The 14,858-nt window shown below is 43.6% G+C and overlaps 2 protein-coding genes across 2 annotated transcripts; both read left to right on the top strand.

Annotated features, from left to right (window-relative positions):
* Window positions 1-547: 547 nt before the first annotated feature.
* LOC114566583 (claudin-4) lies at window positions 548-1,315 on the top strand. Its single transcript, XM_028595150.1, has one exon. The coding sequence runs from the start codon at window positions 661-663 to the stop codon at window positions 1,306-1,308; it is 648 nt and encodes a 215-aa protein (XP_028450951.1). The 5' UTR covers window positions 548-660; the 3' UTR covers window positions 1,309-1,315.
* Window positions 1,316-7,722: 6,407 nt separating this feature from the next.
* Window positions 7,723-8,473, top strand: LOC114566603 (claudin-4-like). Its single transcript, XM_028595180.1, has one exon. It carries the CDS (start codon window positions 7,826-7,828, stop codon window positions 8,471-8,473), a length of 648 nt encoding a protein of 215 aa, XP_028450981.1. The 5' UTR covers window positions 7,723-7,825.
* Window positions 8,474-14,858: the final 6,385 nt, after the last annotated feature.

Genomic DNA, 14,858 nt, shown 5'->3' with positions numbered 1-14,858 from the left:
TGAAAATGTCAAAAGTGACGTTGTGACATTACTTACATTTACTTTATTGACATTTAAAAAAACAACAACAATCTTTCATGCAGTAAAACTGACAGTTGAGTGAGGACAGTCATCCATAGTTTGTGAAGGTGTAATACAACAAAATCACAGAGCGCAAGACCATATTTGGTCCGTCTGGTTTTTGTCTGTCTGGCGTAACTGAAAATGGGAAAAGGGAATTAAGAGGAAAAAGAAACCAAATAAAATAAAAAAAAATTATAAAAATAAGGAGCTTATTGTGTGATACAATTACAGTTTTATCATGCATGTGGTGCTACGTGTAAAGGAGTTTCACACGTTTTCGTTTGTTAAACTTAATAAGACAGGATGGTTGGGGCAGGTTAAACAGGTTAGGGTTTGTGGAATTTGGGGGAGTGGACCTGAAGGGCAGGTGCTGATGACGGTGAGCTGTTTTCCTTCATGGCCCCTCCTCTCTCAGAGAGGAGATCATATGTACCCCCTCTCCTCTCCCATTGAACAAACTCAGCTGACTAACAGAGGACTTCATCACGGAAGGAGACAAACAGAGAGGAATTCTACAGAATTCTAGAGAGGCCTTTCAAGTACCAAGTGAATAGAATCCCATTTGAAGAAACTCAAAGAAGAAATCCGCTCCCCACGATGGTGTCTCCTGGGTTACAAATTCTGGGTGCAGCTCTAGGGATCTTGGGCTGGATAGGTGTCATCGTTGTGTGCGCCATTCCCATGTGGAAGGTCACTGCCTTTATTGGCAGCAACATTGTGACCTCGCAGACTATATGGGAAGGTATTTGGATGAGCTGTGTGGTCCAGAGCACAGGCCAGATGCAGTGTAAGGTCTACGACTCCATGCTGGCCCTCAGCTCTGACCTCCAGGCTGCTCGGGCCCTGACCATCATCTCCATCATTGTGGGCATCCTGGCTATCCTGCTCTCCGTAGCTGGGGGGAAATGCACCAACTGTGTGGAGAATGAGTCATCCAAGACCAAGGTGGCCATTACAGCTGGAGTTATGTTCATTGTAGCTGGGATCCTTTGCCTCATCCCTGTCTGCTGGACGACCAACACCGTCATCCAGGACTTCTACAACCCGCTGTTGATCAGCGCCCAGAAGAGAGAGTTGGGTGCTGCGCTCTACATAGGGTGGGGAGCAGCCGCCTTGATGCTGATCGGAGGGGGAATTCTCTGCTGCAACTGTCCCCCTAAGGATAATAGCACCTACAAAACTGCAAGGTACAACGCTGCCAAATCTGAGGCCTCAGCACCAGCGTCTGGGAAAAACTTTGTCTGAAACAGATCTAAGAGTCAGTAAATAGTTTTCACAAAGCAATGTTTACTAGAACAGGTACATGGGTGTTACTGGGTTGTGAACTTGTGAGTGTTGATTTTCAGGACATTACATTAGCAAAAAGTATTCCTGAGTTTTACTCCTCATGAGAGTGTTTGAAAGAAATAAACATCAAGAAAGAGGAAATTTAATTTTATATGTTAACACAGTTATCTGTATATGTGTGATTGTTAATATGAATATTAATCATTTGTAAGTCTTTTCTGAGTAGTATGAATATTCTATAACCAAATTTAAAAAATGCTGTATGTGGGTTCGTTTTTATAAACCATCTGAATGAGATTGATATGAGATGATGTAGCAGTTAGACTGTAAATAAATATTTTGTTTAAAAATCAGACATCATTTAGCCTGCTTTTTATTTTCACATGCATTCACATAGCAGCTGTGTTCAACATGATTCATCCAGTGGTATAGAATTTTTTTAATATATCATTCAAATTCTTACATTAACTTCATCACTCAGTATTGTATTTATTATTTTTAACATTCATTTTTATTTTTTACACATATAGTATTCCACAAATGTCAAAACAAGGATCCGTTTTAAAACTAAATGCCCTCACAGTGTTTGAGAAGCATCTATTGTCTGACTTTCTTGTAAATCAGGTTTAGGTGTGGCAGAAAGGTGGTTGAAAACTGTTCTTTGTTCAAACTGTGAGCCTACAGTTTGAACAGTTTGTACTTTGTATAGACTCACAGATGAAACATTAAAATGCCAGGAAATAATCATATCCATTTGCTTTGATCTTGTAAAGTTAACATGTTTTTTCTCTAAGAATCTGTCTCGACCGATAATATTAAAGTCCATTAATTGAACAAGCAAACCAATTAATACAATGCTGTGTGTCTGAGATAGTCAGGGTAATACATTTGAATTGTTATGAAAACAGCTATTCAAGGGATAATTCTCTGTTGTTTGTATGGATTACAGAAGTTTTGTTAACTTGTTTTTCTTTCAGAAACATTTGTTGTCTGATTGGTTTTTAGGTGAATATACTTACCCAAACTCTGAAGTCTAGAGTTTGCTCCAGGATTGAACTGTGCAAATGGGTCTGTATGTGTGTGTGTGTGTGTGTGTGTGTGTGTGTGTGTGTGTGTGTGTGTGTGTGTGTGTGTGTGTGTGTGTGTGTGTGTGTCTGTGTGTGTCTGTGTGTGTATGTGTGTGTGTGTGAGCACCAGTGTTGTAATGTAACAAAGTACAAATACTTCACTACTGTACTTAAGTACAATTTTCACGTATCTGTACTTTCCTTCGTTATTTTTATTTCCGGAAACTTTTACTTTTACTCCACTACATTCCTAAATAAAATGTATACTTTTACTCCACTACATTTTCCCTAAGCATTTTAGTTACTCGTTACTACAAAAAAAAAGCAGGTTTGGCGAATCATTGCTCGTAGATTGCCAAGATAATGCACGCTCCATACCAGTTGGTGACGTGATGCCTGTTTGTTGCCAAGCAGCAAAAAAAAAACATAGGGAAAAATTAAAGAAGATGAGGAGGAAGCATAATAACTGACAGTGTCACGGAAGCACCAGCTACAGGCTCTGCCGCCATGGTAACAGACAATGACCACCTCAACAACAGTGGTGATGAAGATAATGTTACACACCTTTGGCCATAAAGTTCATAATTAAAGTTCTAATACTTAAAGGTCCCATGACATGGTGCTCTTTGGATGCTTTTATATAGGCCTTAGTGGTCCCCTAATACTGTATCTGAAGTCTCTTTCCCCAAAATTCTGCCTTGGTGCAGAACTACAGCCACTAGAGCCAGTCCCACAATGAGCTTTCCTTAGGATGTGCCATTTCGGTGTCAGGACATTCCAGATCTATTTAGACTCCAGCAGCTTGTCATCCATAGTTTTTGAAGATGTAATACAACAAAATCACAGAGCGCAAGACCATATTTGGTCCGTCTAGGTTTTTGTCAGAGTTATTGTTGTTTAAATCAGACTAACGGTACAGATCCATTTGAGCGTGCAACGCTTCTGTCGCGCTGTGCTCCACTCTATCGGTACAGATCCATTTGTCCGACACGACTGAAGCGTGGTGTCATGACGTCATACATCCATGGTTGATGCTCCATGCCCTTGACCGGCAGCTGATTGGACGAATGTGTGACGTGGGTCTGGCTTCTCGAGAATTTCAACAGAGTGTCATGGCGGCTCGTTGAGAATATGATCTTGTATTTTACGAAAATAGTTTACCGAAATGTGTTTCTGAAAACATTTTAAGCAAGAAATAGGCCATACAGTTGCTGAATCTGTCTTCATTTCAGATCGACAAAGGTCAGTTTAAAAGATTTTCGTCTACTTCTACTGGATAGTCGCATCGCGTTCAACGGATTCATTTGCATAAAGATGGGCATCGGCCAGCTTTTTGACGTGCAGCATTTTTTTAAATGCAGCGGCACCTTCCCAGAATGCTTTGTGTGCACGTTGAAGACGCTTGACGTCACCCATAGGAATAGAGAGGAGCGCAGCGCAAATGGATCTGTACCGTATTCCTATGGGTGACTTCAAACGTCTTCAACGCTTGCTCTCTCTCCTGAGATGATCGACCAATCAGTGATGAGAGTCATCGCTTTGATCTCCTGCCAATCACTCGCGCTCACACAGGAGAAGGGGACAGACCGCAGAAGCTGTTAAACTTTCCTGTTTTCTGACTTTTTGAAGTGATGTGTGTAGCCCAGAATGTAAGTTAAAACTATTCTGTAGCTTGCTAAACTGTATTTATATTACTATATTTATTCATATTTCAAATGTGTTCTGCTACAATGTGGATAAGTTCCATCAGTGTTACGACGTGACATTTATTTGGAAAGAGATATTATCGCCTTGATAATATTACTGTTGCTGTGTTTCTTATTGCATAGCTGATAAGTGCAGATTGTTTAATATTACTTTGTGCAGCCACGTGTTGATATTCAGGTTGTGTTAGGGCAATTTGCTAGTAACGTGCAATCATCAGTAAACGGACTAGCGCTGTGGAGCCACGTGCTTAGCTATTAAAGGTGTATTACACTGTTTGCTCCGTGATGGATATGTGTGCTGTAATGTGGCTTATTCTCAGTTTGTGTTACTGAGCAATATGTTACATTTATGTTAATTATCACTGAGAAATGAACGTAATTCTTAGTATTGTTTCTTGTTATATGCTGGTGGCTATAACATTTAGTTTGGTAAATAATGTTCATAGTAAGTCAGATGCTTAAAGGTGCAATATGTAATATTGTGTGTAATACTGGCAGCTAGCGGTTAAAATAGTTACTACACTACCAATTCAAAATACTGGAGAGTCGTCTCCCCCGCCCCCTCCTGCCCAGACTCGAAGTTCACGGGGGTTGCCAGGCTGAGACCGCAGCATTCACAACAATGTAGCTGGACGCTTTTCTCACATAGCCAGTTATTACTCCACAGCACAGCGGAGTAGCTAACGTTAGATGCTAGTCTCACATAGCCAGACATTACTCCACAGCACAGCCGAATAGCTAACGTTAGATGCTAGTCTCACATAGCCAGACATTACTCCACAGCACAGCGGAGTAGCTAACGATAGATGCTAGTCTCACATAGCCAGACATTACTCCACAGCACAGCGGAGTAGCTAACGGTAGATGCTGGCTATATTGACAGTCATAAAAGCCCGTGCTCACGTGGAGATCTGTAACCAACTAACAGACACACTTTTTCGGCTTAAAATTACAGTATGAACCGCTAAAAACACAACAACCTCACGGTTCTCTCCACACGACAGTCAGGCACACTTCCTCGGCTTAGAATTACAATACGAAACGCTAAAAATACCACTACCTTGCCGACGGAACACATTTCATTGGCTTAGAATTACGGCAACAATCGCTAAACACACTGCAAACTCATAGTCCCCTCTTTCCGATTTACAGCCCCCCTGTCGTGGCTTAAAATAACTCACCGTTGTCGGCTCCAGCCGCTGAAGAGGCTACACGCTGTAAACAGCCATGGGCTGCATGCCTGGTCCTCCCGGTAACGTTAACAGTTAGCAGGGTTAGCATGGCGGCGTTAGCCAGGACCAGTCGGGATCACTTTACTGGCTATGTCTCAATTGTTTTTGCAAGTAACCAACTCGGTTACTCTAGCTATATAATTCAATGTGAGTAGACAAATGTTGAAATGACAAAAAATGCCCATCCCTAGTAGCTGTGATAAATTAGCGTGGAGCTAATGCTTACCGGTTCAGGAGAAAATAAGCCAACTCTGCGTCCTTTTGGGCTCTAAGCTGTCTCCATCTTTCAAATACATCTCCAATATTTACCAGGGGGTTTTTACGTCTCTGGTCACGCAACTGTTAGAAACATGCTGTTTTCTTTTTTTTATGTCATGTAGAATCTATCTCCGTTGATCCTGTTGGTTTGTTTGCTGCTTTCATGGCTGTACTAACGTTACAGCTGTATCGCGCTGGGTTTACGTTTTTACAGGTATATCTGGCAACCCGGCCTGCCTGTCAAACTGGGCCGTTGATAACAACACACAGATCAAAACATAAACATAAATTCCGTCACGGAATGTAAATTTCAAAAAGAAAAATATTGAAATCAGCATTGTTGTCAGAAAAGATAGTATTTCAGTTTAACATGTTTCCTTAATATCTGATGAGGCATTGGTGTCATTTTTGGATTTATTACAGTACAAATATTACATATTGGACCTTTAATGTGCATTATTATTTGCTTATATTTCAGAACCACATCCAACTTCACATGTAACGTCAAATACAGCTTAGTTAACTCCATGTTCAAATCATAAATAAATCTTCCTGGATCTCAAAGTCAGACAGCTCTGGTTCAAGTTCTTACCGGACACCCTACAGCGGGCCAGCGTTTCAGTAGCCAGTTTTCAGTAGTTTTTACACCGATAGCAAAGCAGGGGAGGGACACCTCTGAGAAAAGTTTGGGAGGTGGCGTCCCGCCAAATCTTGCGAGAATCACCAATTGCTTTACGACTGTCGGTTCTGCGAACATCTGCTACACCCGCCAGAGCCTTTTGGACATTGGTGACCAGCACCAGATATTTATTTCAAGTGTCTTTCATTATACGCACAATATCCCAGACGACATAGCGAGACCGCCGCGCTCTTCGTGGATTGTTGTCGGGTCTATGCAGACGGAGGAGGGAGAGGAATAGCGGGGCTGCAGGTCCGGTGTTATGCTAAAGCTAGCATAGTACACAAGCCACTACTATCGAGCCTGTATCTCTCCAATACCAGATCCCTGGTGAATAAAACGAACGACTTGGAATTACAACTCGCTAAAAATGTTTGTGACTGCTGTGTTTTGATTATCACTGAAACCTGGCTTCACCCGGGGATACCCGATGCTAGCTTGCAGCTAGCAGGCCACACTCTGCACCGCTGGGACAGGACTGAGGACTCTGGTAAGAGAAGAGGAAGGGGGCTGTGTATTTATGTGCATGAGAACTGGTGTAATAATGGGACAATTATAGATAAACACTGTTCCCCTGACCTCGAGTACATGTCTGTAAGATGCCGGCCTTTTTATTTTTATTTTATTAACATGTCAAGTAAATTTGCTTGCGTTCTATGTTGTATGTTGTTGCGCTTGCTTGTTGTATGTCAGTTTTTGCCTCCACCTTTGTATCACATTGCACTTTTCTGCTTTTTTTGCACTTCTGGTTAGACGCAAACTGCATTTCATTGTCTTTGTATTTGTACTCTGCACAATGACAATAAAGTTGAATCTAATCTAATTTACGAAGTTGTTGATTCATCCATTGTTGATAATGAGACCAGTCCTACAGGGGGGAGGGGATCAGGCCGTGAGTGCAGAGACAGCTCTTCGTGAGTGGTATTTACGACAGTAACGTTAAATACAAGTACTCCACAGCGACTCTAGGGGGAGCTGTTTGACAAAAAACAGAAACTGCATAGTATGCTTTTAAGAGGAACAATGAACCAAATATATGCTTATTATATATATATATATATATATATATATATATATATATATATATATATATATATATTATTATTATATATATGTTATTATCAGACTTTCTTAAATAAGGAGCTTATTGTGTGATACAATTGTGTGTTTTATCATGCATGTGGTGCTACATGCAAAGGAGTTTCACGTTCTTTTGTTAAACTTAAGACATAAGACAGGTTGGTTGGGGCAGGTTAAACAGGTTAGGGTTTGTGGAATTTGGGGGAGTGGACCTGAAGGGCAGGTGCTGATGACGGTGAGCTGTTTTCCTTCATGGCCCATCCTCTCTCAGAGAGGAGATCATATGTACCTCCTCTCCTCTCCTCTCCCACTGAACAACTCACCTAACAGAGGACTTCATCACAGAAGGAGACAAACAGAGAGGAATTCTACAGAATTCTAGAGAGGCCTTTCAAGTACCAAGTGAATAGAATCCCATTTGAAGAAACTCAAAGAAGAAATCCGCTCTCCACGATGGTGTCTCCTGGGTTACAAATTCTGGGTGCAGCTCTGGGGCTCTTGGGCTGGATAGGTGTCATTGTCGTGTGCGCCCTTCCCATGTGGAAGGTCACTGCCTTTATTGGCAGCAACATCGTGACCGCGCAGATTATATGGGAAGGTATTTGGATGAACTGTGTGGACCAGAGCACAGGCCAGATGCAGTGTAAGGTCTACGACTCCATGCTGGCCCTCAGCTCTGACCTCCAGGCTGCTCGGGCCCTGACCATCATCTCCATCATTGTGGGCATCCTGGCTATCCTGCTCTCCGTAGCTGGGGGGAAATGCACCAACTGTGTGGAGAATGAGTCATCCAAGACCAAGGTCGCCATTACAGCTGGAGTTATGTTCATCGTTGCTGGGATCCTCTGCCTCATCCCTGTCTGCTGGACGACCAACACCATCATCATGGACTTCTACAACCCGCAGTTGATCAGCGCCCAGAAGAGAGAGTTGGGTGCTGCGCTCTACATAGGGTTTACGGCAGCCGCCTTGTTGCTGATCGGAGGGGGGATTTTCTGCTCCAGCTGCCCCCCTAAGGATAATAGCACCTACAACACTGCAAGATACATAGCTGCCAAATCTGAGGCCTCAGCACCAGTGTCTGGGAAAAACTATGTCTGAAACAGATCTAAGAGTCAGTAAATAGATTTCACAAAGCAATGTTTACTAGAACAGGTACATGGGTGTTACTGGGTTGTGAGTGTTGATATTCAGGACATTCAGGAACAGCATCTGTGTGTGTATCTGCAAATATTTCTGTGCATGTGAACAATCTGAAGAATTTTCTACAATTTGAACTATTTTAGTATTATGGCAAAGCATACTAAAAATGAGAGTGTTTTTCGTTATGCCCAACAGTGTGTAGTTGGTTAGACAATAATCTGGTAATATGAATGAAGTGCGTGCCATTTGGTGCAAAAGTTTGATTTTGATAATGCTATATGTAGTTTTGGTTGAAGTGCTTCATTTTGCTAGCCTAGAAATCTAGATGCACCCTAGTGGCAGCAAATGTAATTTGCAGCCAGGGGGGTCTAGGCACTCTCTGTTGACTTGCGAGCTGGAAAAACTAAACTAGTCAGGCCAATCACAGCGAGTATAGAGTCGGTGGGCGGGCTTATGGCTGCTGCTGCTGGGAACAGTGGTCTTCTGGAAGACTTGGGCTGAAGCTCATTTCTCATCTTACCCCTTCCCCTTCCCCCCTACCCCTTCGTCTTACCCCTAGCCCTTGTCCCTCAAAACCAAGTGTTAAGGGGTAGGGGTGAAAACATACCCCTATGAAATACATACTTAGGTCTGTTTGCAATAAATATTTGTATACACACTGCATGGTGTGTTGTATATCTGTTTCAGTTATCACTGTTTTGAATATAATTGATGTTTAGAAACACTTTCTTTGTTAACAAAAAGCTGTCTTTATTGCCCAATAAAGTAAACATTATTACAACTATTAGAACCATAACTTACATGATACACATGTAAAAAAAAGGCACTCAAATGTATAAAACTAAAAAAAAGACACACAAGACCACAAACAAACAAAAAACTACAGCTGTTCTGAAATTCCAGACCAAAGTCTGATGCCTGTTGGCCAGTAAGTAGGTGTTTGGCGTCCTCATGGCTGTGGTTGGAGGAAAGTACACCAACTGCATGGAGGATGAAGTGGCCAAAGCCAAAGCCTGCATCATCTTGATTACAGTTTTTCTTGATTGCTTTGACCTGCTTAAAGAAACTGGGATCCACTCGGTTTTCATCATCACAGTCTCAGCAGAGCAGAAGACACCTATTGCAAATGTGTTAACCCTTTCTCATTGGATTGACACATTTTACCCACCCTTTTGCAGAACAGTTAACACAGATGTCATTCAAGCAGTCCAAACTCCATTGTTTTAGCTATGGTAACCAAACAGAAACCATCTGTTCCTAACTATTAGAAACTACCTACATCAGTATGAAATCACTGAAGCACCTGTTTGACACTCCTTCACACAAATCTTCAATTAGCAGTCAGTCTGCAGGCCTTATAGGTGCAGCGTCTGTGTTGTTCTTTGCGAACATGGATGGAAGAGGTCTAAGACAGAAGAGACTGAGTATCAATAGTGGCTATTTCTTATACTCTACAGTAATAGATGTTTATAATTTACTATAATAGATTTTATTTTATTTTCTTAATTTCTTATACTCTAATAGATTTTATTTTGGTTTACATGTATTTTGTGTAATATTTACAGTATTTCAGTTTTCAGCCACAGTTTGAAAATAAGAATCAATGGAATCTCCGGGAACCATCACCTGCACTGCTACACGGGTGGCAGTGAAGGTCAGGGGCCTCGACGGACCAGACCCGGTAGCAGACGCTGGCTCTGGGGATGTGGAATGTCACCTCTCTGTGGGGGAAGGAGCCGGAACTGGTGCGGGAGGTGGAGCGCTACCGGTTAGATCTGGTGGGGCTTACCTCTACGCACAGTCTTGGTTCTGGAACCATACTCCTGGATAGGGGTTGGACTCTTTTCTTCTCCGGAGTTGCCCAGGGTGTGAGGCGCCGGGCGGGTGTGGGGATACTCACAAGCCCCCGGCTGAGCGCCGCTGCGTTGGAGTTTACCACGGTGGACGAGAGGGTCGCCTCCCTACGCCTACGGGTTGTGGGGGGGAAAACTCTGACTGTTGTTTGTGCATATGCACCAAACAGGAGTTCGGAGTATTCGGCCTTCTTGGAGACCTTGACTGGAGTCCTGCATGGGGCTCCAGTGGGGACTCCATTGTTCTGCTGGGGGGCTTCAACGGCGCACGTGGGCAATGATGGAGACACATGGAGAGGCGTGATTGGGAGGAACGGCCTCCCTGATCTAAACCAGAGTGGTTGTTTGTTGTTGGACTTCTGTGCTAGTCATGGATTGTCTATAACGAACACCATGTTCGAACATAGGGATGCACATAACTTGGTACCAGAGCACCCTAGGCCAAAGGTCAATGATCGATTTTAAAATCGTTTCATCTGATCTGAGGCCGTATGTTTTGGACACTCGGGTGAAGAGAGGGGCGGAGCTGTCAACTGATCACCATCTGGTGGTGAGTTGGGTCAGGGGGTGGGGGAAGACTCTGGACAGACCTGGTAAGCCCAAACGGGTAGTGCGGGTAAATTGGGAACGTCTGGAGGAGGCCCCTGTCCTACAGACTTTCAACTCACACCTCCGGCGGAGCTTTTCGTGCATCCCTGTGGAGGCTGGGGGCATTGAACCCGAGTGGACAATGTTCAAAGTTTCCATTGCTGAAGTTGCGGCGAGGAGATGTGGTCTTAGGGTCTTAGGTGCCTCAAGGGGCGGTAACCCACAAACACCGTGGTGGACACTGGTGTCAGGGAAGCCGTCCGACTGAAGAAGGAGTCTTTCCGGGATATGTTATCCCAGAGGACTCCGGAGGTGGTTGCAGGGTACCGAAGGGCCCGAAGGGCTGCAGCCTCTGCCATGAAAGAGGCAAAGCAGCGGGTGTGGGAGAAGTTTGGAGAAGACATGGAGAAGGACTTTCGGTCGGCACCAAGGTGCTTCTGGAAAACTGTTCGCAACCTCAGGAGGGGGAAGCGGGGAACCATCCAAGCTGTGTACAGTAAAGATGGGACACTGTTGACCTCAACTGAGGAGGTAATAGGGCGGTGGAAGAAGCACTTTGAGGAACTCCTAAATCCGACAAATACGCCCTCTATGTTAAAGGCAGAGCTGGAGGATGATGGGGGATCATTGTCAATTTCCCAGGTGGAAGTCACTAATGTAGTCAAACAATTCCTCAGTGGCAAAGCCCCTGGGATTGATGAGATCCGTCCAGAAATGCTCAATGCTCTGGGTGTGGAGGGGCTGTCCTGGTTGACACGACTCTTCAACATTGCGTGGAAGTCTGGGACAGTGCCAAAGGAGTGGCAGACCGGGGTGGTGGTCCCCCTTTTTAAAAAGGGGGACCAGAGGGTGTGTGCCAATTACAGGGGTATCACACTTCTCAGCCTCCCTGGTAAAGTCTACTCCAAGGTGCTGGAAAGGAGGGTTCGGCCGATAGTCGAACCTCGGGTTGAGGAGGAACAATGCGGATTCCGTCCTGGTCGTGGAACAACGGACCAGCTCTTCACTCTCGCAAGAATCCTGGAGGGAGCCTGGGAGTATGCCCAACCGGTCTACATGTGTTTTGTGGATCTGGAAAAGGCGTATGACCGGGTCCCCCGGGAGATACTGTGGGAGGTGCTGCGGGAGTATGGGGTGAGGGGGTCTCTTCTCAGGGCCATCCAATCTTTGTACGACCAAAGTGAGAGCTGTGTCCGGGTTCTCTGCAGTAAGACTCATTTCAGGTGAGTTTTGGCCTCCGCCAGGGCTACGCTTTGTCACCAATCCTGTTTGTAACATTTATGGACAGGATATCGAGGCATAGTCGGGGTGGGGAGGGGTTGCGGTTCGGTGGGCTGGGGATCTCATCGCTGCTCTTTGCAGATGATGTGGTCCTGATGGCGTCATCGGCCTGCGACCTTCAGCACTCACTGGATCGGTTCGCAGCAGAGAGTGAAGCGGTTGGGATGAGGATCAGCACCTCTAAATCTGAGGCCATGGTTCTCAGCAGGAAACCGATGGAGTGCCTACTCCAGGTAGGGAATGAGTCCTTACCCCAAGTGAAGGAGTTCAAGTACCTTGGGGTTTTGTTCGCGAGTGAGGGGACAATGGAGCGGGAGATCGGTCGGAGAATCGGCGCAGCGGGTCCGGTATTACATTCAATTTATCGCACCGTTGTGACGAAAAGAGAGCTGAGCCAAAAGGCAAAGCTCTCGATCTACCGGTCAGTTTTCGTTCCTACCCTCACCTATGGTCATGAAGGCTGGGTCATGACCGAAAGAACAAGATCCAGGGTACAAGCGGCCAAAATGGGTTTCCTCAGGAGGGTGGCTGGCGTCTCCCTTAGAGATAGGGTGAGAAGCTCAGTCATCCGTGAGGAGCTCGGAGTAGAGCTGCTGCTCCTTCGCGTTGAAAGGAGCCAGTTGAGGTGGTTCGGGCATCTGGTAAGGATGCCCCCTGGGCGCCTCCCTAGGGAGGTGTTCCAGACACGTCCAGCTGGGAGGAGGCCTCGGGGAACACCCAGGACTAGGTGGAGGGATTATATCTCCAACCTGGCCTGGGAACGCCTCGGGATCCCCCAGTCGGAGCTGATTAATGTTGCTCGGGAAAGGGAAGTTTGGGGTCCCCTGCTGGAGCTGCTCCCCCCGCGACCCGACACCGGATAAGCGGACGAAGATGGATGGATGGATGGAATCAATAAAATTTGCATCAAAGCATTTCTGATGCTGGATCCAATTCTTTGCAAGAAGGCAAATTTGGTAACAAATGGCACTGGCATGAAAGCTACGTACAGTAATAAGCTACAATGACAAGCAATGGTGCTCTGATTCACACTGAGTGCTGTATTTTGTATTTTGTTGTCCACTGTGTAATGGTTGATTGCATCAAAGCATTTCTGATGCTGGATCCAATTCTTTGCAATAAGGCAAATTTGACAACAAATGGCACTGGCATGAAAGCTACGTACAGTAATAAGCTACAATGACAAACAATGGTGCTCTGATTCACACTGAGTGCTGTATTTTGTATTTTGTCCACTGTGTAATGGTTGATTGGAAGAGCTCACACACTTGTTTGTAAGTTGTGTTGTTTGATGGATAGGGTTTTTTTTTGTGTGTGTGTTTTTGAACGATGAAGCCGGAATGAAAACAAGCCGAACTGAAATAGGAGTAACGAGGCTATTTTTAAAATGTAAGGAGTAGAAAGTACAGATAATTGCGTGAAAATGTAAGGAGTAGAAGTAAAAAGTCTGCTGTAAAATAATTACTCCAGTAAAGTATACCCAAAATTTCTACTTAAGTAAGGTAACAAAGTAGGCTATTTGTACTTCATTACTTGACACCTCTGCCAACTACACACTGTTGGGCATAATGAAAAGCACTCTCATCTTTTATGCTTTGCTATATAGTTTTTTCCAATTGCTAACACACTAAAATGACATACATAGCACAATTATTTAAACTGACACACTTAGAGCAAAACATCTTCTCAAATCTCCAAAAGTCTAAACACATTTTCTGCTTTACACACTTTTTGCAATTCAAAATGGTACATTTTACTTTAAATGCACTGAACACGGTTCTCTGCCTAAGACACAACAATCTGACATAAAGTCACATCTTTGCCATTTCAAAACGCTGCCATTCAAAATGATAATACATGAGCTAATTGGCCAACATATGTGCCACCTGGCCAACACCCTAATGGGTAATTATTACCTCTTCAATCAGAAAGTAAGCACTATGAAAAGACCACAAGTGAGCACCTTTTTTTTAATTCTTGCCTCTTTTATATTTTCTGCACACTTTTTCTGCAATTTTTTTTTAGTTTACTGTTTTTTGTGAGCATGTTTTTGTTCAGTCCAATGTAAATACTGTATATCTGCCATGCATATGTTGCACTGACTTGTTTGGTGAAAAATAAAAATGTTTCAACAGCATGTTTGTGTGTATCTGCAAATATTTCTGTGCATGTGAACAATCTGAAAAATGTTCTACAATTTGAACTATTTTAGTATTATGGCAAAGCATACTAAAGATGAGAGTGTTTTTCATTATGCCCTACAGTGTGTAGTTGGTTAGACAATAATCTGATAACATGAATGAAGTGTGTGCCATTTGGTGCAAAAGTTTGATTTTGATAATGCTATATGTAGTTTTGGTTGAAGTGCTTCATTTTCCAAGATATATGAGGTATTTTCCCTGTATTTTGATAAAACCAGCCTAGTTTGCAAAATTGTGTTTTAGCAATTGGAAAAATTTGTAATTCTAAAATAGTTCAAATTGTAGAAAATTCTTCAGATTGTTCACATTCACAGAAATATTTACAGATACACGCACACATGCTGTTGAAATATTTTTATTTTTTATTTTTCACCAAACAAGTCAGTGCAACATATGCACAGCAGATATAGTTACATTGGA

The sequence above is a fragment of the Perca flavescens genome, chromosome 13, assembly GCF_004354835.1.
Source record: "Perca flavescens isolate YP-PL-M2 chromosome 13, PFLA_1.0, whole genome shotgun sequence".
Classification (NCBI taxonomy): domain Eukaryota; kingdom Metazoa; phylum Chordata; class Actinopteri; order Perciformes; family Percidae; genus Perca; species Perca flavescens.
Note: the sequence above shows the minus strand (reverse complement) of the source record. Positions and strands in the feature narration are given on the sequence as shown.